The 23,584-nt window shown below is 46.3% G+C and overlaps 1 protein-coding gene across 1 annotated transcript in view; it reads right to left on the bottom strand.

Annotated features, from left to right (window-relative positions):
* Positions 1–23,584, bottom strand: part of GLUD1 (glutamate dehydrogenase 1) — a 140,832-nt gene that overhangs the window by 96,486 nt on the left and 20,762 nt on the right. Inside the window, exons 2-3 of the mRNA XM_085607853.1 lie at positions 4,004–4,084; positions 3,285–3,340 (exon numbers count right to left, since the gene is read on the bottom strand). Coding sequence (XP_085463979.1) covers positions 3,285–3,340; positions 4,004–4,084 — 137 coding nt within the window. The remainder of the gene's footprint in view (positions 1–3,284; positions 3,341–4,003; positions 4,085–23,584) is intronic.

Consider the following 23,584-nt stretch of genomic DNA (forward strand, 5'->3'; position numbering starts at 1 on the left):
CCAACATTCTCTCATTGGATGGCTTCAACTGACGGGGCGAAGTCAAAGACCATTTCTACTTTGTTTTTCATCCTTTTGAGAGACTTTACCAAACGCACAAGCTACTTTGACTGTGATGATAGATGCCTCTGCAACCAATCCCGAAACCTCTCTCTTCACCGGATCAATACTCTTGCAGCATCGCACGTAGAGCAGCAAGGAGCTTGAGGGACAGCTCCCTCAAGGCCTTGGAGTGCATGGCGCAGCAATCGGCACGGGTCTCGGCCTCACAGTTGCCCTCGAGGTACCAGAGCCCGACAAGGTGTGGGTCTGTTACCGATATTTGCTGGACAAAAAAAGGTCTGTCAAAAAGTGACTGGAGGTAGCTTTTCTAACGGATCTGTGCCGACTACTGCAGAAAGAAAAGAATGGACGTCAGCACGCTGGAGTGGCGTCTATGTATACACTGCGCAGATCACTTCCGGCGTGGATGACAAACGGCGTAGCGAGTAACGCCACCTACCAGAGCACAGTGGTACTGCTGATGAAAGTTTCCGCATCAAGTCTGATGCCTGGTGTTAGACTTGGCATCGTTTCCACTGACTTTCTGCCTCTACTTCCTGTATTTTTGATGCTGTGCTGGATTTAGTTTTTGCTGGCTTAGATGCTTTGGGCACTTCGCCACCGCTGATCAGTGTCAAAATACAAGTGCTCCCTATGTAATTGTGCCACCCACGTGAGTAGCCCTGAAAAGGGCTCTCAGACCTGCTACTGCAGTGTCTGTGTGCAGTTTTAACCTGCCATGTCGAGCAGGCAAGTGCACCCACTTACCGAGCCCTAACCGTCCCTTTTCTTGCATGCAAGCACCCCTATGATAGGCCCAAGGTACGCCCTAGGCAGGGTGCAGTGTATGTAAAAGGTAGGCCATGTACTGGTATGTGCAACATGTCCTAATAGTGAAATACTGCCCATTTCGTTTTTCAGTATTCAAAGGCTATCTGCCCCATTGGGTAGAATAGAAGATACTTTGTAACCTCTTACAAATATAACTTCCCATTGGGTCAAGATGGAGAAATAACGTTTAGGCACTCTGAACTCATAATTTACTAAAAATGGTTTAGTAAAAAGGTTTTTAAATTGTGCATTTGAAAATGCCACTTTTATAAAGTAGGCATTTTCTTGTTTAACCATTTTGTGTGCCTCTGCCTGTTTGTAGATTGACTGTCTGGTTTTGGAGTGACTGGGGATGCGCATTCACTTTAGACAGCCACGGGGGGGCTGCCTCCCTTGCCCAATGCGGTCTCCACCCCCTGTAATCATACTGCACCAGTGAGGACTGAACTGGTTTGGTCTGGGCTCAGGGTCAAAGACAAAGGGTATAAGTAGTAGACCTTAAACCCCAGAACTTTGGATCACTTTTTGACTCAAGAGGAACCTTTGCCAAGGAGAAGAACTGTAGAGCTGTGCGAAGTAGCACTGCCCCTTTGCTGTGTGGGGTTACCCTGCAGTTGCGGTTTCTGCCACGGAAAGGACAAAGACGTACTGTACGGTGACCCTGCTTGAAGAAGAATCTCCAAGTGCCTGAGTGTGCGGGACTCCTGTTCTGAAGTCTCAGGGACACAAAGACTTCACTCTCAGCTCCCCAGAACTCTATTGCTGGGAGTTCTGACCTGACAGGAGGTGCCTATTCTAGTTTGGGGCCTCTGGAGGTTGTTCCTGCAGTTGGGAGCTGGAAGAAACCTAAGAGAAGTAAGAAATCCTGTCCCCGACACAGTCGGCTATTGCCGCTGTGATGCTGCGACCTGTACATTCGTGAGGTGCAGGACGCACTGCGTACCACCCGGCCTGCAACGCAGTTAGACGCCAACAGTTATTAGCATTTTCCGATGCCAGCGCATGCATTGGCAGAACTATTAATGTTCTTGTTGAGACATTAAAACGGAATTTCTTAGGATTGACAGTAGCATCCCTCTGGATGAATGCATGTGTACTGGCTTGTTCCATGTCGATCCGTCACTCTTGGGCTGTCGTAACTGCTCCTTGGGCTTCCGCTTACTGGTGAATGTTGCTAGCACCATGATTCAGACAAGAATGCCACAGCTACTAACAAAATTACACAGTGTACTTACAGGGCTAGATGGTCAGCAACTGGTTTGCTTTTATTTTGGACACGTGAAATTGTGTAACGAAATGAAAAATCCTCAAGCCGTAAAAACGTACAAAACAGATAGCAGCTAATGCGACCACACCATCCCAAAGCATCACCAATAAGGCTATCTTTTCCTGTTCTTTCAAAACATTTCCATTTATATGGTCTGTTTTTTTCACTTAAAAGTATCCTTCTCAGATTCTGCCTTTCTAAAACTCTAGAAAGCCCAAACTCTAAAAAGACTCAAGTGACACTATATTAGGCCCTGGGCTAGACAGCAGCAAATCACTTTCCTTGGATTTTTTCAAATTTTAAACAGTCAGGCTTCAGAATACTCAGGTTGAAGCTGCATGCCTTCCACAAGCTGCAGGGAGATACTGTGGTTTACTCTGTTGGATGTCCTGCACTGACTCTTTGTGGGTTATAAAGCACTTTTCAAGGTCCAAGAGTCAAATGGGATATATGTTGTTAGCAAGAATTCATTTTACCAACTTGGCTAAACACTCCATTCTAGAGTCCACTTCTTGAATTTTCAGTAATATGGGAAGGAGGAGGTGGAAGAGAGGGCAGCGGGTTGAAATTGTGACTGTCAAGGATCGGGAAAACACCAAGCATCCGTTTTTAACTGTCAATCAACACCTGCAAAGGTGATTTCCCTTTACTTTGTATATATATATATCTTACTAATCAATACCCTAAATATCACTGGTTTCCATACTGAAAGGGCATGAAGAAGGTGAGCTCAAAACCAAACAGCCTCTCACAGAAAAGGGAAGGGAAACAATCACCTTGGATACAGCCACAACTTGTAAAAATCTGAATTCCAATTTTAAAGTACTGAGAACTGTAGTTCAGTTGCGTGTGCACTGTCCCCCTTATGCAGAGGGTTCTAGATTACATTAGTAGTAGAACTTAAACATAACACACCATTGTGCTTGGACATTTTATGTAACATGATGCATTGCTCATTGCCCCACAGACTGCTTGGTTAGGTATTAACAATATAAACTAGAAACACCAGTTTGACAATAAACATTACCATTGCCATGCACAGAGCACAAATTACACACACACAAAAATGCAGATAATCAGTGTTCTGAAAACACATACAGCGTTTAGTTGGAACATTCCTATGCAAGTAACCACTAATACTTACTGAATAGTTCCTAGTATTGATCTTAACGCCAGCTTTTGCTCCACCAAAAGGCACATCTGAAAGTGAAGGAACAGGTTACTTTTCTGAACCATATTTTGAGAAGCAGCCCTGCTCACAGCTTTCAGAAAAACTCTAGCAGGTCAAATAAGTTAGGTCATCTCTTTATATCCCCCTTGTATTTCTAAGAGCAGCAAGATGTAAGACTCCTTTAAATACAACTGTAAACCAGGAAATATAACCAAGGAAAACGCATCATTACCCAACAACCCTCTAGTTTCTTCTCTAGACCACTCCATGAGATGTCTAGAACTTGTCGTGAATAGGTAAGTTTGGTTTTACTAAGGTCCAGAAAGTAGATACAAAAAAGGATCGATTTACTCAAGCAAATTGTAGATTGCAAATCGAATACATCACACTACAATCTATTAGTTAGAAACAATGGTAAACACTATGTGAGCATAGGCAGGTCATGGGTTTGTTAGTGTGAAAGAGCAGGCTCTCATGAATGCCTGTCATATCATTGACTTGGAATACACAACGTAACCCCCCCCCATAAGGTCAAATTCTCTACATCGCTATTTGAGCTTACACATAATTAGGATGGGGCAGATTAAAAACATAACTGAATTTCTTAGATGCCAACACTGAATTTAGATTTTCAGAAATGTAAAGATGGGTCATCAAGCATTGATTTTTGGAGAGAAAAAAATGAAACGTACCTACTACAGCACATTTGTAAGTCATTAAAGATGCCAATGCTTTAACTTCATCAACGCTAACTTCTGTGCTGTATCGAATACCTGCAAAAAAAAGATCGTCAATCAGTTTCAGTATTTACATGCTTAAAACTCATAAAAAGACGAAACTGAAGTTAGGCTGCGGATCTAATAAGTGATAATTCAGGCTCAAGCAGTACCAGAAATGCTTGTAAATTCCGACGTAACATATACAGACACAACCAAAAATCCCCAAACTTTAAGATTACAAAACTCTACTAAAAAACGAAAAAAGGCCTTACAACAAGTGTGCTTGTGTCGCCCTAATGTGTTAGATTTAATGCTTTATCTTATGGAATAACCAATTTAGCCTCCACCGATAACTTTGTTGCCGGTTAAAATACCTGCAAAGGTTTACCACATCAAGGGCCTCATGTAGGTAGCATACCAGTTACCACTTCTTAAATACCGAACGTTACCGAATCGGTATTTAAGAAGTGGTAACTCGTATGTAGGTAAAGTGTCGGTAATTTTTACCGATTCGTTAACATTCGGTAATTACCGAATCGGTATTTACCGATTCGGTAATGAGGCATACCTTCCCATTGATGGGAAGGTATGTCTCATTACCGAATCGGTAAATACCGATTCGGTAATGGGGGGAACACTTGCAAGGGTGGCAGGGTGTCACATTGACACCCTGTTGCACCCCTGATTCGGCCATGTGTGCACATGTGGCACACATTCATGCCCTAAGGGCATGTATGTCTGCCACATTGCACACTTCTACGCGCTATCACATGCGTTTACACAACCATACATTATTTACCACCAACTATTAGTTGGTGGTAAATACCGACTCAAAACATCACCCACACACTCCCCCTACATCTCATTTTTGTATTCGGAATTTACCGAATCGGTAAAATTACCGATTCGGTAATTTTACCGATTCGGTAATTTTACCGATTCGGTAAATTACCGAATTAAAAAATGATCCCCCTACATACCAAACGCCAAAATACCGGTCGGTAACGGTATAATTACCGAAAATCGGCCGTTACCGACCGGTATTTGGCGACCTACATGAGGCCCCAAGTGTATGTCTGTGACCGGTCTACTGACTTTGCACCGTAATCTTAAAAGACAGACCAGGTGCATCTTCCATTCAAAATCTTATAGGAACTTTTGCTCACAACAAGTGCAAACTTTACTGGAAAAAATTACGCCAAACTTGCATTGGAGCTGGAGTTTGGTTCTGCTAGCTCCCTTTTATGGTTTAGTACAAGCTTGTTCCGCAACTAAAGATATGTTAATCAGGCTTTTACAAATATCTGGATGATTGGCTTTGTGTATCGGTTGACAAATGTAAATGAAACTCCTAAGGTCAGAATCTGAGTATTTGAGTACAGCTATCACTCAGTTCATTAGCAAGGAGCATATTTGTAAAGTTCAAGGAAAAATATATTCATATATGCTGTGAAAGTTCCTAGTAGGGTGATAATTGAGCACCTTGTGCTCTGAGGTTGCAGCGCAGAAACAAAGGACCGGCTCAATAGGCCCTGGACTCATAGGGAATGACCATAGGCAGTGCTCTTTCGCAGTAGCAAACACAGCAGGTCTGATGGCAATGCCTAGAAGGCTCAGCAGAAGTGGGCACAGGGTGTCACTGTAGGTCACAACCACTATCCACAGTCAATAGCCAAACCTGAAAGGGAAAGGCATGATCATAAGTGACACACCCTTTGCAAAAAGCCTGCTGGTCACAGCACTAGGGCATGCATAGTATGCTCTGAGACACTCAGCTATGGCCTTTGGCAACAGCCTGCAGGGTATAACCGAAGTCAGCACCCAGAGCATTTTTGGGGCAGATGAAACCGATACAGGGCTGGCCACAATCTGTGCCAAAAACCCACAGAACAAAGATTTGTAATAATTTATTGATTTATTTATAAAGTTTTGTATAGCGCAAATATGTGCTTCATGACAAGCAGGCTTTGGACCAACGATGAGCGGAGTCCAGAGCAACACTGCAGTGCATGTCCAGCATGCAATGGAGGCCGGGGTGTTGGATAAGTGCATAGGTTGAGCTCAGGACCGACAGGGAGCAGAACAGCCAAACTTCCTCTCCCTTTAACCGCAAGGCTCACCTAAAAGCAAGTTGGAAGGGTAAAGACACAGACAGAGGCTGAGCAAATCCTGCAGACAAATGAATAAAGAATATTTGCTAAGGACAGTTATGGATAAAGACCAGTTACTATTCAGTGCAATTAAAAAATTGGCAAGGTTTCTCAGGAAGTTAATGTTTGGCCAGATATCTGCTGTTACCAGCAAATTAGAAGTTTAAATTTCAGCAAGGTAAACTTAGCCTACGATCTGGTCATATTAGGATCAATAAATTGCATAATAGAAATACCTATCATCTAAAACTATCCTGGGCTGCACATTTTTTTAATCCAGTGCATTTGATAAAACACATTAATAAAAATGTACTTTAAAATATAATCCAAGCAGGGTTACTTTTTTTTTTTTTTAAATCAATGTACAAGAACCACTGAAATTTCTTCTTAGGGTAGTAATGCAAAGAGTGTTTCTACACAACACCACAAATGACATCAGTTAAAACTACATGGCCCACATGCACACTCTTCAAATTTCACTTATTAGGTAGAATTACCATCTTTCAGAAGTGGATAATTTGTAAGGACATCTAGTTAAATATGTTGGCGTCTTAAGTGAGGTCAATCACCACAAGAGAACACACGTGAGGTGTGGGGAAAAGTGTGGGTTTTTTTGGAGGGGGGGGGGCTACTTGGGCTGAAACTAACCATACCTGGGTAATTTTTAGCAGTATGTCTTTTGGAACGTCTTAACAACGTTGCTTTAACTGGCGGTTTTGCAAGGAATGAACAGATACCCCATAGCTCAAATGAGTAGTATTTGCAAGAGGTCAGAAATATGCATTTGCAAGACACGCCCAAAAAGGTTGTTGAAACAGATGTACTCTTGATAAGCTAGTCTGCCAACATGAATCCTCATACGGCCAGGAAAAGGTCAACCTCAAAAAGCATAACACTGGCAGTTTGATTTGCAAACATCTTTCAACAGAACGATTTATAATTCCAGGTCAGCAGAGAAGCATCACTAGTAAGGCTCCATATTTTTAAAATGTCAGAAAGTTCGAAATACTAGATGCAATTTTGCCTCCATGTTAAAATTCTACTTGCGTCCAAATCTCTCCACTAATGTATTTGGTTCTAGTTTAAATTTACAAATGGAAACCTAGTAAACCAACTTGTCCATTTTAGGGCGTGAAGCATAGTTTAATGCCAAGTCACTGAAAACTTCAATTAAATTGGGAAGTTCCCTCCGGAACTATTTTGTGTGCACAAACTATTTGGGTAGAACTACAGGGACCAACTGCATTAATCTCAATTACTTCCTACAGAGCATAAACGTACAGATGCAGCATGTTAAGTTTAAAAAATAAGAAAAAAAAATGTTAAAGAACTTGGTAAACTACATTTAACAGGGAAGACACTGGGGATTCAGAGGATAGATGTAAAATTCAAAATATTAAAAAAAACATTCTCAGTAATGACTGCAACATGAATAAGTTGTGCTTTTTTATGCACTTCATATCCTAGCACTTAATAACCCATCAGTAATATTTATGGATAACTAACTGTACACCATGTATAGTATTAGTGTTTCGTATTTTATGCCAGGAAACCTAGAAGTATTGTTTTGCTAGGACTAGGGGTCTCTCATTCAAGTTTAAATATATAGCGGTAAACCTTGGTCTAGAATTAAAGAAAGGGTTTTTTGTTTTGGCTTATATCTACAATGTACATCTCAGTTTGAAGACCCTAAATGAAGTCAGTAGTCATTGCGGTCTATGACACAAAAAAAAACAAAAAAAACTCTAAAATGTTCCTCTGAACCAATTGCTTAAATGGTATCGGCAGGGGAATTAATGCCATTACACAAGGAAAACCCTGAACAAGCAAGGGTTGCAGAGTCCCAATTTCAATTATTCTTATATCAATACATTTTAAAATCAGATAAAAAAGAAATTTAAAAAAAAAACACAAACAATTTTGAAGGAGCTAACTGCGCAATCGTGACTAACATGCGCCAATTCCTCGCCTTAAGACCCTCAAGGGTGAAGCAGACGATCTCTATACAAATCTTGAACGATTTTCACTCAGAGCTGGTTAGCAATACTGATGAGAATGGCGATTTATGAGATAAGCACTGAAATGTGTACACAAGTCACTAACAGACAAGTGAGTTGCTTCAATCTCCAGGATAACCAACAGCTCCAAGAAACAAACCCAGCATGCTTTTATATTCTTTGTTCACCAAGAGTGGATGGATGGAAACTAAATCTTTATCAAGACTTCAAATGTCAAAAGTCCACAACTTCCTGAGGATCATTATTCACTCTAGTCATTTTGGAAGTTGATTTACTCATCAGTTCCCCCTTTACAATTGCCAGTTTAGCACGCATCGTCTCCTGGAGGCCATATTGGTAAGGCAGTTTTCTGCCACCTCACGCATGTGCGCATCACTGACAGGAACGGTTGCAGTTCGCTGGGCGGCTATTGTTATGAACCTCAATGTACCCGAATATAGGCCAAGGTAGTTCCACGACCTTTTACCTCCATCTGTTCAACCATTGTTCTACATAATGGGTCGGAGCGGACCTTTTACCTAGTCAGGTGCTACATGACTGTCGTGTACTTCGAAAACTAGCCTCATATATTATGCATGAGGAATCTCAGTAACACAGCAGGATTACCATCTTCTGCATAATAACTCTGTATAAGGTTCACTTCTGTCATCATCCTTGACCGACATGCCCTTAGTACACTTCTAGGAAGAACCCCTGAGGGTAGCTTTCGGGTACATAAGCACTATATCTTCGCTGGGCAAACTAGAGGAGAAAGACATCCATGCTGACGCGAGACGCTGAAGTCCCTGCATGCAGACACTCCAGCATGCAGTGGTCTGACATCCCTTGCAGGGGTGTTCACCTGGAGACCAAGATGGGGTCCTTCGCTCTCCCACATCCGGTAATGGGGTTGGCTCTATCCTAAGGGAATTCTTGGCTATACACCTACATACATGCTAGATACTCTTAGGTACATCTGGTTAGGGTTTGCATCGTAGGAGTACCATTACTGTTATGTATCTATATGCCTCCATATATTCATTGTTAGAGCAGTAAGGTAGAATCCTACCTTTTCTTTACTCTACTGATGCTCATAATCATATATATCCGTTTCTGACTCATAGTTGTTGCAGCACACGTGCACAGATATCTTTTTCCTCTTACATACGCATCCTTACATCAAAAACACTGCAATTCTAATATCCCCCCCATGTGCTCCGGAAGATTAATGCTCTTCAGTAGATGCCCTCAACAGTGAGACACTGCTCGCTCTGAAAATCAACTCGTCAGAGGTAAGTGCCCTATGACATGCATTGCAAAAGCACAAGTGTTACATACAGTACACTATACAATTTGCATCTCCATATCTCTACATTTAGGGCTGAAGTGTTCAACCTTTCACTTAGCAAGTTAGGCAGTACTTCGTTTCCGTTTGCAGTAGTGTTTTGTTTTTGATTCTCTCTCCAACTTATTATTCTTTCATTTTAGTGTGCTACTCTCCAGATCTTTTTTTGGGGAATCTTATTACACATTTATTTTTCACTGAATAACACACCCCACTGCAACGGTGTACTCATAGCCTCAATTGTGTTCCTTTCAGTGGCCAATTAATTAGTGGAGATTACCCCCTGTTCAGACAAAGACAGCCCTTAACAGTAACTCTTGGGTGGCAGGACCTAAATAGACACTTTTAAAACAGTTTCAACTATTTTAATATTCTGCCAGATAAACACATACTTCCAGATGTTTTTTCAAGGTGGATGGCTATCCAACATTTTTGTCCAAAACTCACTTGTGCTGATGCTCTTCGATGTGTTTATATTCATTTTTTATACTATTTGTACTTTTTCCACAAGAGCACTTCGGCATCACTTCAAAATGCCATAGTAGCACTATTGTTTGTTCATACAATGGATTTGATTATTTTTGTGTACATAATATGTCTGCATCTGGGCTACTGTACAGTATATTCTTTAAGACTATGGATTATTAGTATCCACATGAATTCCTTTACTAAATAAGTAACATTGGTTTCATTTTTATTGACCAAGGCAACATTTTCTGTACCTGAAATTCTCAAATCTGAACTAATTAACTCCGCAGGACATATTGCTTCCCATTTCTTTTAGTTTTGCTATCTGCGGTTTTAAATCCCATTAGTGTGATTGGACCTCAAATCTCTCTAAACCAACATGGGTATAGCGATTCAGAAAGACTTACGAAACCCAGGCACTTTAGTAGTACCAAAATAGTGTGCATTTCCAGAGTTTATCCATTTGTGACATGAGGAGGTTATCAAAAGAATAGTTTGAGGTCCCTTCCATTACCAATATCCAGCAAGGCTCGAGCTGGCTTCCAAATCTTAACAGTAAAGCTTGCTCGTGCTTGTTGAAGGAAAGTCAGAATTCCTAAATTAAAATACCCATCTCTTTTTTTCGCAAAATCGTCTGCCTATTTTGTGTTTAGACACTAGCCTCCTGCCTTCAAATGGTGGAAAAGTCAGACATCTCACAAACCTACCTTTGTCTCTCTAGAAACTGTAAAACGTGCACTCAAAAAATAAACCTCTAAATGATAAGGACTAGTTTTATGTAGCAAAGCCAGAATTTATTTGAAAGAGGTAGCTGCCATGTCAGAAGAGAACCTCAATCCGGTTCAAAGGAGTCCCGAAATGACAAATAACTAAAGCAAGCGGAACAATGCAAGACTTTGCTTCAATATTTTAACAATTGCATGAGATATCAGACATGTCCTGTCCATGGAAGATTCCCCTGTTGTAGGAAGTGGACAAATTTAAATCAAAACTGTAAGGCGATATGTCGATCATTCTTTTCTCTGCGGTCATAAAGGATATTGAAATGCTGGCCACCAGTGAATGCAACTTAAACTCCATGTGTTACTTTATAATAAAACAGTTCTTGGCTACAGAATCATCAGTCGAAGCTTCTAAAGACACGTCTGTTGGAACAGGTCCTTAGACAAACTGGATTACCCGAGAACAACCTAATGTACAGAACACAATGTCTTGAGAAACCAAATCGACTTGCTCCAATTCAGTGACCAATGCCACTGAAAACTTTAATTTTTACTATGCAGAAGCACCAAAATGGAAACTCTATTTAAAGAAGTTGCCCCATCAGTATCATAATGAACCGCAAAGCAAAAAAAAAAAACGTGGGATGCTCTGGCAGCTGTTGGCATATTCAGAACGTCCCTCCAGCTTGGCCAGGAGAGCCTATGTAGGTCCTTCACTACTGAAGAGTGGTTTGTGCCGGGAGGCATGCAAGCCTAAGGGGGGGGGGGGGGGGGTAACAAAAGTGCACCTCAGTAGGCAGAATATTACCCACATTGTTTTGTAAAGTGTTTTCCGACAGTTTTGCTATTTTGCAATCCTGTAAACAGACAGGGCTGTTATTCAATTATACTCAATTACTCAGCAACCGGTCAAAGCCAATCCAGCCTGGATTAGATCTTGTGCTATTAATGTTAAACACGAAATCAGTAACATTAACCAACTGATCTGTATGTATGCCTTCAAAGAAAATATATTCAAAGCGGAGGCAATTACACCTTTGACGAACAGAAGCCAATTCATGAAAGGGCTCAAATATGTACCCAAGATCCATGCAACAATATCTATCCTGGGAAATATTTGCTCAGGAAAAAAAAAGGTTCACTGCAGGAACAAGGTGAAGATGAAGAGCCATGGAAGAGAATTCCCGATACAGCGGTCCAAAGAGAAGATTTTAAAAAAGACTTTCAGTACAAAAGGCCAAAGTTCACACAACATTTACACACCCTAACATCCGATTATGTTTACCTGTACACCAATTACAAAATGGTTTCCCATCATTGTTGCTGTAGCTTCTCTGACAAGTGAATGAGGAAAGAGAGCTAACCGGAGGGTGTAAACAAAGGTGTATCAGAAAACTATCTTGAAGGAGAGAGGTTTTCCTCAATTGACAAACGTGGACAGGAATAACCAGGTTGGGTAATTTGTCTGGATATGGTAATTAGGCCAACCCTTGTGGGAGGGTTGGAATACCTGCAATGCTTTACATGCGAAAGCTACAAATTAATGTACAATCCCCTTCCCAGCACAGATACGTCCTGAAATGAGTGTAGGGCCAACCCAACTATGGAATGACCACGGTTTGTTATGTTATGCAGATTTGCACAGCATACTATCGCCTGGAAAGGTATCCTGGAACTGAGCAGGTGAGTGTCTGGGCCGATTTGAAAAGCTGGGTCTTCAGCTTCTTACAGAATGTGAAGAAGTTAAAGTTACGTGAAGCGGCAGGACAGTTGATGCTTTAGGCGTGATTTAGGAGAAGGCTCAACCGCTGGACCAGGCTTTCCATATGTGCGGGATGCATGCAAGTATGAGTCTGGGCAAGGGGAGGTGCCTATAAGAACTGTGAAAGCAGAAGCCATTGAGGTATGCTAAGCCAGTGTTAGTGACTTGGAAGTGGGGGTGAGGACTGAATTGTGCTCATGAGAGTATGAGGAGCAGGTGGAGCTCCTTCAGGTGTTGTATGATGCAAGTGTAGCATGATGAGAGTGTGGCATGCTAGATTGAGGGGAATTCTGACTGGTCTGCCAGTCTGGTGAGTTTTTTGTTACTCTCAGCACAGGGTGTTCCTGTAGTCCAGCAGGCTTGAGATGAGGGCATGCGTATATGTTACTTTTCCGGGTGCCGATTTAAAGCCATATGAAAATCTTCCTCAGCAGATTCAGGGTAAGGAAGCACAACATGGGGACAGTGATGACTTGGGTGGTCATGTCAAGCTTGCGGACAATGACGTTCCTGAGGTTCTTGGAGTGGTTGGGTGCAGATGTTCGCTCTGGTGACCACAAGGAGGAGTCTCATGATGAGGAGCTCTTCCTAAAGATCACGATTTTGGTCTGGTCAGTGTTCAGCTTCAAACAGTTGATCTTCAGCCAGTGGACAATTTAAGTCATGAAGGCATTGACCTTTATTGGTTACTGGGCGTCTTGTCCACGAGGGAGAGAATGAATTGCCTGTCGGTGTAGAGGTGGACGTCAATGTCTTGAGAGCAGATGACACAGGCTAGAGGGATCATGTATACATTAAAAAGGAATTATGATGCGAGATGGTGCTGAGAAAGGTCAAACTGTTGTGCTTTCCCTCAATTCCCTTGGTCAATGCAACAGCCTCCTAAGCTTTAAGAGCCCACATGTCCTGCATATGCTTATTGCTTGTGAATTAAATCCAGCTGTAATTACTTTCAGAGGGCAAAAAACATAAGACCACAGAAGGGCACAATACAAATACTGAATGCGTAGCACAGTAGACATCTGGGGTGTGTGCATCTGCATGCTTCCCCCCCCCCGCCCTAAGATCGGGAAGCACACAAGAACCAAGATTCAGTGATGAATCCTGTGGAAATCCTCCAGGAGGACCCAGGTTTATGAATGGTTGCAGTAACTGACTAAGCTGGAGCAACTCGCAGCATTGCGCTCCTCAAGTCTCCGCCTCTGTTTTTTTTTTTTTTATCAGATCAGGAGTGGTTGAGCCTGCCAGACAGCCATCACTGTGCAAACCATCAACATGTGGATGGATTTAAAAAAAGGGCCGGCCTAAATGTGACAAGTGCAACAATTTGTGCCTCCATGTCTCCTATTGGGAGACGTGTTAGTAGGGGATAGGGTAGAGCTCCGGTCTTAAGACTTGTCCCATAGTGAGTCCTATTGATGATTACTATTTGTGACTCAGGCGGAGCTGCAACATCTGTGTAAAATCTGATAAGGGTCAAAATGGAGAAAAATCTGTTGTGCTGAAGTGAAGCAAAGTCGAGATTTGGGCAGGGTCACAGAATCTAGAATGCAAAAATTGCCCTTAGTCTTCAAGAATCAGTTCAGTACTGTGCCAGGTTGACAATGATCGAGGAGGGGAATAATAGAGTGCTCCAAGACCTGCCTCCTGCTCGGATGTTTCTTCCACATACAAGGGTTGGACAACACTGGAGCTTCCTCAACTTCCTCAGACACTGATGCGTCACTCGCTAGTTACCTGGATATCTCCATAATATCTGGGATAGCTGCAATACAAATCAGGAACTTGCTATTACGGTTCAGTCCTCTTATAGAACTGATCAAAAGGGGCATGGCTGGGGGAGGAGCCTAGCGCGCAACCAAGATGGCCGCGTAGGTGCGAGGCTCCCGAGGACCTCCGCGACCTCCTGAATTAATCCTGGCGATATCCTGTCCTTGTTGAGGGGACTGTGTCGGTGAACCCGAGCTGAGGCGCCACCCGTTCTTTGGGCTCGAATCGGACCCCGAACACCGGTGGGAGCATCGATTGAAGGTTGCGGCCTTCTCCTCGCCGGCCCCCCGGATTGGAGTAGTGGGGCGATCCGGGGACGAAGTGAATAACAGCGGCGAGCGGGGCTGGGCGACTCGCGTACCCCGCACTTTCACTTTCGCGCCCTCCTTGCCTCAGGCGGGGTCGGGCTGCGGAGCGGGGTGCGGTGGTGTTGCCTTGTCCAGGTGCCCGGCTGACCCGCCGGCGGTGGGTTGACCCGCGGCCCGGTGGTCGCCCCCGCCCCCCCCCTGACACCCGTGATTTGGTGTGGCGGCCCGTTTGGAGATCTTGGCACGACGGTGGAAGGGCCAGCATGTCCACCAAACAAGATGGCGACCGGGCGAAGATGAAGACAACCCGCCGTGGCACGGCGCACCAGGCCAATAGTATGGATCGCTATACGCTCCAGAAGGGTTCTCCGGAGACATCGCGGTCATCCCTGGTGGGCCCGACGGAGGCGCCTGCCCAACCGATGGATCTGACCCTCCGGGACGTCATGGGCGCCATCGCAGAGATGAAGGCCTCAGTGGACCAGCGTTTCGATACCTTGGCGCAAAAAATTGACTCGGTCCTGGTGGATGTGGGCCTTGTGAGGGCAGACTTGTCAAAAACGAACGACCGAGTTGACTCCCTGGCCCACACCACAACGAGCCTCACTACGGACGTGGTGGCCCTCCAGAAGGAGGTGCGCCGGCTTGGCCAGGCGAGCGCCCTGATGGACCGGCGACTGGAGGATTCCGAGGGTCGGGCCCGGAGGAACAATGTTCGCATTATTGGTGTGCCGGAGGGCCGAGAGGCGGAGGCGGCAGATCTCTTCGTGGAAGAACTGATCCTGACCCATCTCCAGCCCCGGGGGCTGAGTAAGCTTTTTGCGGTGGAGCGTGCCCACCGGGTCCCTGGGGGCCGCCCTAAGACCGGTGCACCGCCGCGGCCTATTATTGCCCGGATTTTTAATTTCCGGGACAGAGACGCCATCCTCCAGACCTCCAGGCAACAGGGACCGGTCAGGCTGGACAACATGGATGTAAACTTCTACCCAGACTTTACTCCGGCGGTCCAGAAGCAGCGACAGAGCTTTCTTGGTATTAAACGTCGCCTAAGGGACCTAAACCTCAAGTACTCAATGCTCTTTCCGGCTAAGCTGAGGGTGGAGGTGGATGGCCGTACGCACTTCTTCGACCGGCCCGAGGTGGCTGGGGACTGGTTAGATACTTTGCCTGGAGATCGGGGTGGGGGGGGGCGCGGCTGGCGGGGAGGGCCCGCCGGATCAGAATTGAGGGGTGACTGTATAGGCCTTGCTCTGGATATTGTTCCTTTACCATATATTGCTTTCGTATGTTCCCCTCCCAGGGAGGTCGGGTGGGGTCTGCTGGGGGCTTCCCTCCTCCTCGGGGGGACTAGTTAGTACTTAGCTATGGGGCGACAGGCACACTGCACTTTGGGGGGGCTGTCTGGGCTCATGCAGGGGTGCAGGGAGGGGGGAGTTCTGTTGGGACCGGGGGGTGGGGGGGGTGTGTTGTTTGTTAGCACCGCAAGGCAAACCCGCAACTGTTTTGTCGTTTTTAAGATGGTCGGTGGGGGGCGACCGATTGTTTTGACGTATGATGGGGGGTAGGGATTTGATTGTGTTGTCATGGAATGTTAACGGCCTGGGGGATAGGATTAAGCGTGGTGTGGTCCTGCAGTATTTAAAACGTATTTCTCCAGATGTTGTCTTCCTGCAGGAGACACCTTATAGGTAACACCTTTCATGCAATGAATCGGCGGGGATATCGTTTGGCGGCCCACTCCGGCTTCACTTCGGGCTCGCGGGGGGTGGGTATTATGGTCAAGAACTCGCTCCCGTTGGAGATTGATGAGGTGCACCATGATGAGAGGGGACGTTACACTGTTCTGGTGGGACGAATGGAGGGTAGAGTGTTTATCTTTATATCAGTGTACGTCCCGCCTGGGTTACAAGCCACTACATTTGCGGACCTGGGGCGCCTCCTTCTGGACCTTCCGGGTGGCCTGTTGGTGGTTGGAGGGGACTTTAACGCGGTTGCCTCTGGGTCTATGGATCGCCATCCCCCTAGGGACCTCCCCCGGGCACAGGCGTGGCTGCCCGGCCTTTTAGACACGCTGGGCCTGGTGGATTGCTGGCGCTTAAAGCATCCCGTATTGCAACAGTACACCTTCCACTCGGGGGCCCATGGTAGCCTCTCGCGGCTTGATTACATCCTTGTCCCGGCGGCCCAGGCAGGGAGGGTGGGGGAGGTGCGCCATTTGGCACGGGGTATCTCAGACCACTCCCCATTGTTGTTGCATTTCGATGTCTTCCCGAGGGGGGATGGCAGGGTGGCCCCGATCAATGCATGGTATTTGCGCGACCCCACCATTCGTGCCGACTTGATCAAATCCTTACAGCGCTATTTCGATGAGAATGTGGGGTCGGTCCCGTCTGCCATCTCCCTGTGGGAGGCTTTCAAGGTGGTTCTTAGAGGGGAGGCCCTCTCCTTTATTTCCAATGCCCGGCGGCGCGAGCGGGAGGAGGTGACCCGGGTTGAGGCCGAGATTGCAGAACTGGAGGGTGACCTGGGGAGCGGGGTAACAGACGCCAAGTTGCATGTTTTGCACTTAAAGCAGGCGGCCTATCGGGCCCTCGTCACGGAGGCGGCCAGGGGCCTCAGTAGAGAGCAGCAGGGGCGATTGTATGATGTGGGTGACAAGGCTGGCAAATTGATTGCGTGGTTGGACAAGAGGGAAAGAGCGAGCCGCGTGGTGCCTTTGATTGAGAGCGTGGATGGTGTGTGCGTCACTGAGCCGGAAGCCATTGTCTCCTGCTTCGCGGATTATTTCCGCGAAGTCTACTCCCCGGTTTCTCCCGGCTCGGAGGAAGATTCCCATGCCTTGCTTCGGGACATCGCACTGCCCTCCCTTACGGTGGAGGACAGGGATTCGCTGGATGCCCCGCCCACCTCGGACGAAATTGCCTCGGCTATTCGCTCGGTTGCATCCGGCAAGGCCATGGGCCCCAATGGTATTCCCATTGAGCTATACAAGCTACGCCCGGATGTGTTGGCGCCCCACCTGCGCGCGATGTTCCTTGCGGCCCACTCGCAGGGCTCCCTCCCGCCGGACCAGCGTCTGGCTACAATTGTGGTGATCCATAAGGAGGGGAAGCCCCGTGAGCGGGTCACATCCTATAGGCCGATTTCGCTTCTGAACGCGGAGCCCAAAATCCTCGCCAAGGTGTTGGCCAACCGGTTGGTTGGCGTGGTGGGCGATTTGGTCCACCAAGACCAATCGGGCTTTATACCACACCGCAACACGGCGCTTAATCTGCGGCGCTTACACGGGGTGCTCGCGCGTGTCCCATTTGTGCGGGAGCCGGCCATCTGGGCGTCCTTGGACGCCACCATGGCGTTTGATACGCTCGAATGGCCATATATTTGGGCGATGCTGGCGAAGTTTGGGTTCGGCCCGGGTTTCGTCAGCTGGGTCAAATTGCTATATTCGGGCCCGTTGGCGCAGGTGGTGGTGAATGGGCGAGTATCTGCCCCATTCGCGCTGGGGCGGGGCACGCGACAGGGTTGTCCCCTGTCGCCTCTCCTGTTCGCCCTGGCCATGGAGCCCCTGGCGGAGTGGTTGCGGTGGCACCCTTCTATCCGTGGTCTCCGCTGGACCCCCGAGCATGAGGACCGCGTGTCCCTCTATGCTGACGATATCCTTTTGTATCTCGCCTCCCCGCGCAAGTCACTGATCGTCCTGGTTGATGTTTTGCGCTCCTTCGGTCGCAACTCAGGCCTGGTCATCAACTGGGCGAAATCCTGTGTCTATGTGCTCTCCGGGGAGGCCCCGGTCTTGCCACGGGACTGTCCGATCCAGATTGCCTCCCAGGGTTTCCGGTACCTGGGTATATATATCACTCTTGACCCGGAGGCCCGCTATGAGCGGAACTTGCTGCCCCCCCTCCAGCGTCTGAGGGAGGACGTGGTGCGCTGGCGGCGTCTGCCGCTCTCGCCGCTCGGCCGAGCGGCCTTATTTAAAATGATGTCCCTGCCGCGCTTCATCTACGCCCTCCAGAATACCATGGACCTGGTCCCGGCACGCTACTTTCGCGAGGTGGAGGGCCTCCAGCGGCGCCTGTTCTGGGACGGGAGGCCGCGTATTGCTCTGGCTAAATTGACGCTCCCGTGGTACGATGGAGGGGTCGCCCTCCCGGACATCAAACGGTACTACTGGGCCTCCCAACTAGCTGCAATTAATCATGGCCTTTACGGGCCCGCCTTGAACCCGGCATTTGAGATGGACAGGACGCTTCTGCCCGGTGGCGATTATAATCGAGCGCTCTACTCTGGCGCGCCCGACTCCCGTTTGACGGGACCGACGCGTGTCATGGTGCGTGTCTGGCACGCGGCTAATGCAGCTATGGGGAGGAAGGACCGTTTGACCCGAGCGTCTCCGCTGTATGCATCTGAGAGGTTGGGCTCCCTGTGGACGTCGAAGGGCTTCGAGAAGTGGGACACGATCGGAATCAGCACGGTGGGAGATCTCTGGACGAGGGGGGGATTCAAAACTTTTGAGACGCTGCAGGCGGAGTTTCAGCTGCAGGGCAGTGAGTACTTTCGGTACCTACAGGTCCGCCATGCGCTGGGCTCCGTCTTCCCGGATGTTGCATCCATTCCGGAGTCTTCCCCCCTGGAGGACAGAGTGCTAGATGGCCATGTCCCGGACAGCACGATCTCCCTCATATACAAAAAATTGATTAACGATAGATCGTGTCTGCTGACTAGTCTCCGCGAGGCTTGGGTTGCCGACGGGCTGGAGCTGGACGACGAGGATTGGATCTCCGCGGTGGCCTCTCCGAAAGAGGTGGCCATCCCGGCTCGCCTTCGTTTCGTCCAGCTCAAGATCCTTCACCGGGTCTACGTGACGGGGCCAAGGCTTTTACGTATGGGTTTTGCCGGTGATGGAATGTGTAAGCGTGGCTGTGGTGCGTTGGCGACTTTCATGCATATACTGTGGGAGTGCCCGAAGGTGGAGCGATTCTGGCGTGGTGTGCATGAGGTTCAACGAATGGTTACGCGTGTCGCGCTGCTGCCTGAAGCGAGGAGATGCTTGCTGAATGTCTGGGAACCAAATGACTACTCGGTCCCGCAGGCGCGGTGGGTGACTCTGGGATACATGATAGCCAAGCGTGATATTGCCCAATTGTGGGGATCCCAGAGGCCCCCTGCGGTGTCGGCCTGGAAAGAGCATATGGATTGGTGTATGTTTCGTGAAAAGGTGGTGTATGTGGCGAGGGGTAAGCCTGGGGCGTGGATGAAACTCTGGGGCCCCTGGAACGCCTACCGCGGGGGTATTTGTGAGCCGCCGCTGCTACCGGCGGCCTCGCCGGCTCCGTCTCCCTAGATGGCGCCCCTTCCTTGGCCGCGGGCGCGCGGTCCCCCAGTCCCTGATCTACTCCCGTCCCCCTCTTCAGAATTTTGCTGCTGGTTTGGATCCCCCACTTATGGAGCACGTGTTGTCACTTTGGATCGAGGGTTGCCTTGCGGTTGTGGTTTGTTTACGTTGTTTTGCGTTAAGAAAATGGAACCGTACTGTGGGCATGGAGCTGTGAGGCCTGCACCATTGATCACTCCTGTCTTTCTACTGTGCACCGCTGAGAAAGCTTTTTGCTGTATGTATGTAATATGCTTTTGATGCTCTAGCGGCCGGCCGTGTGGTTGTAGGCCCATACCTGTAACTTCTATAAACTGCAATAAACGGTTTCAAAAAAAAAAAAGAAAAAAAAAGAAAAAAAAAAAAAAAAAAAAGGGGCATGGCTGGGTATTTAGCAGATCTTTGAGGTGTTGCTGTAGGCTCATTTCTGGCCGTAGACTTTGCAAAGGTGGTGCTTCATTCCAGGAAGTGTGAGCAACACCAGTACATGCAACTAACAGAGGAAACTGATTTCTGTACCTAGGCTATCAGATGCAGATTAATTAACACGTTTGCCCAGTGAATGGAAAATGAAAGTATTATGAAGTCCTTTTATTTTCCAATGTAATGGGTCACACTGTAAGAACTGATAGTCAACCGCCACCTTTATCGCCCCTTGCTATTCTCCGACATACAATGAGTGAAAAGAAAGAGGCATAGTGGAGAGTTGCATCTTTAAATGTTTGAAGAAAATCTATCACTTAGTGTTCTGGTATGTAGGGTGCAACAAGGTGGTGGTGTTTTCTTAAAGGACAGCTGACAGCTGGCTGGAGAAGGAGCACCCACTCCAGTAGTCTCTTTCTGAATGAATCTACTTATCAGCACCACATCATGGTTATCAAGTGTATTTTACAAAATAAGCAAAGAGGATCCAGCCAAAGGGACCTGCAGACGACTGTGTTAAAAGGAGATTTACGGTTGGTGCAGGTACCCACTACCTGTTGATGGTAAGATCATTTCTACATGACTGCGCAATTACCCAATGGCATTTAACGTGCCGCTGGAGACTAAAAGGAAAAGAAAGAAGTGGGGGAGTTGTATGCCAAAATGAAATTGGGGTATAGGCTGTAAGAGTGCAACGATAGGGTGCATGCATCATCGAGAGCATGCAGTGAAGTGCATGTGGCGCTGTAAGAACGATTACTTATCGGAGAGAAGCTTGTGGCATCACAGTGAAGCGGCATTTCAGATTGCAGGACCGAGCTCACAACCAGATAAGGTGCGGCGGCAGAAGAATAGCTCATAGCGAATCAGGACAATGTCAGTGGCAACAGCACAACACTGCATTGCACTCCCAACAGTGCAGCGAGAGGAAGAAGACGAGCGCTCCCAGAACAGAGAGGAAGAGGGCATGACTCACTGAGAGGTAGAGGACACATCCCCTCAGAGTACAAGGAAAAAGTGTGTGACTTATTGGTGTATGCAACAGCGAGGCAGGACTTGAGGAAAAAAAATATTAGTAGGATACCAAGAAAAGACAAGGTTTTTGGTGTTAGAAAATGGTGAACAATGGAATATGAGAAGAGCAGCATTGTAGGAGAGAGGACATAGAACCAGTGCAGAAGGAGGGAAGAGCGGTCATAGTTTTAGGTTGCTGAAGAAGTATTGGGTGGGAGATGAGGAACAACCAAGAGACCAATGGAAGGGCAGGTGGAGGTATGGATACTTTGGAGATCAATGCAAAAATGAGGAGAGATCACCAGGATATTTGGATATTTACCAGGACACTTGGATATTTACAGAACTAGGTTATGTATATATTGTAGTATGGTATTTTCTATTATTCCTTTAACTCTTATCTTTCTTTGAGTGAGAGAGTGAGGTGTACTAAAGATGTATAGGGGGTTGATGTTTTACTTTGTTAAGGAGAGATGTGTTGTATCTTTTAAATGTTATGAAGAATGCCCATCATTGAATTTTTTAGTATATGGTATTCCATGATGTGGTGGTGTTCTCTCAAAAGAGATGACAGCTGGAGAGGGAACACCAACTGAAGTGGTCACTGACTAAATTAACTTATCGGAACCTCACCTTGGTTATCAAGTGTACTTTACAAAAGGGAGAATCTTCAATCACCGAGGAACAAGAGAATGGCAAATTCAGCAACAGGCAATGGTAGCCATGCTTGCCATATTCTTTGGATCATTTGCCTTGATCTGAAACTTGCTCTTCCGTGGCAAATGTACATGGATTACCAGTCAAAACAGATTAGGCCGAAGCAGGTTAACGCTGATATTAAATGTCTGTATATCCCAAAGGACCCATATTTAGCCACAGACAGGCTTTCCTAGATTAATATAGAAGGTTGTTCAATCTAGTGGCATCACTTGACGAAAGATTGAAGTGTTGGTATTAGCAATTTCAAAGTTAACAAGCAAGAAGGAACAGACACATTTATAGTTCCTGAGTTGAACAGCAAAGATGGTACTAACTAGTCTGTTTAAGTAGTACAGCGTGCACTGAAGGGCATCCAGAGGTTTTTTGTACACATACTGCATATGCCAGTGGTTTTGATACTAGAAATTTAGCTTGCTTGTCAGGGAAGACAATTCAGTTTCATTGGTAAAATGCAGGTGCAGTTTCCATAGCAGGATTTTGAAGGCACAACCTTAACTGCAATGTTGTTTAGTGTAAATGTAGCTTAGAGTGAACCACATCAATCTTCCTTTTCAGGCTACTATAGCACAGGCATTAAATATATGACCAATACCATTCATAAGTTGTTTTTTATGGTTGCTGCAATAAGATTCAGTTGGTTTCATCAATTCCATCATAGAAAATCCTCCGACAGTACTCCAAGCAATTAGAGAGGTTCAATTAGTTCTTACATCTCTACCTTACTCCCCAAAGTGGAGTAGATTAAAAGGGTTTTGTGGGTTTGTAAGAATAGCGGTCTGTGTGTTTGGTTAGCTTTTTCTACTGCCAAATACCAAAGAAAGAAGATAGACTAGTGCACTACTGAAATATGCATCCAGATAGTCCCCAATACAGTCCTAAGGCAGCGAGGAATCAAAAGCATGCAGAGTAGTAGATCAACAGTTTAAATATCATAGGCAGAAAAACAATTCTTTAAAAGTGTCTGACTAATATGAGGGGGTGCTACATATTTTGAAATACAGGCCAATGAAGCAAAATGTTAGGTATGAGATTCTAAAAGATGCAGCTCATAAGTCTATAACGCTTAATTAAGGTAGATAAGAGTTTGAGTAAAGATCTGCACCACCAGGTTAAACAATCTGGCACTTCCCACTAACCCTTTATTCTAACACTTTCTGGTCGTGGGTACTATCTTAGCTTACACTAGGCCTAATTTAGGTCACTGTCCTCTTTTCAACTAATAGTCTTGAGTTTCTCTTATTGTTGACAGCATTCTGAATTGGATGCACTCCAACTAGTAAGCTTGGACTAGATTTTATAAAGCTGGACTCAAGACCCTCCCCCCTCCTAATTTATTGTTAAATTCTTCCACTCACTTCCTCCCGGATACAAACTTAAGCCTGCTTTGATTTCCTGGGAACCAGCGGGTTTCACAGTTAATTTTAAGTCCATTTAATTCACCAACAGCTATAACTGGGTGGAATGGATGCTCATGTGCAAACGATGTCCATTGTGGTTGTAG

The sequence above is a fragment of the Triturus cristatus genome, chromosome 1_2 (assembly GCF_964204655.1).
Source record: "Triturus cristatus chromosome 1_2, aTriCri1.1, whole genome shotgun sequence".
NCBI classification, from domain to species: Eukaryota; Metazoa; Chordata; class Amphibia; order Caudata; family Salamandridae; genus Triturus; species Triturus cristatus.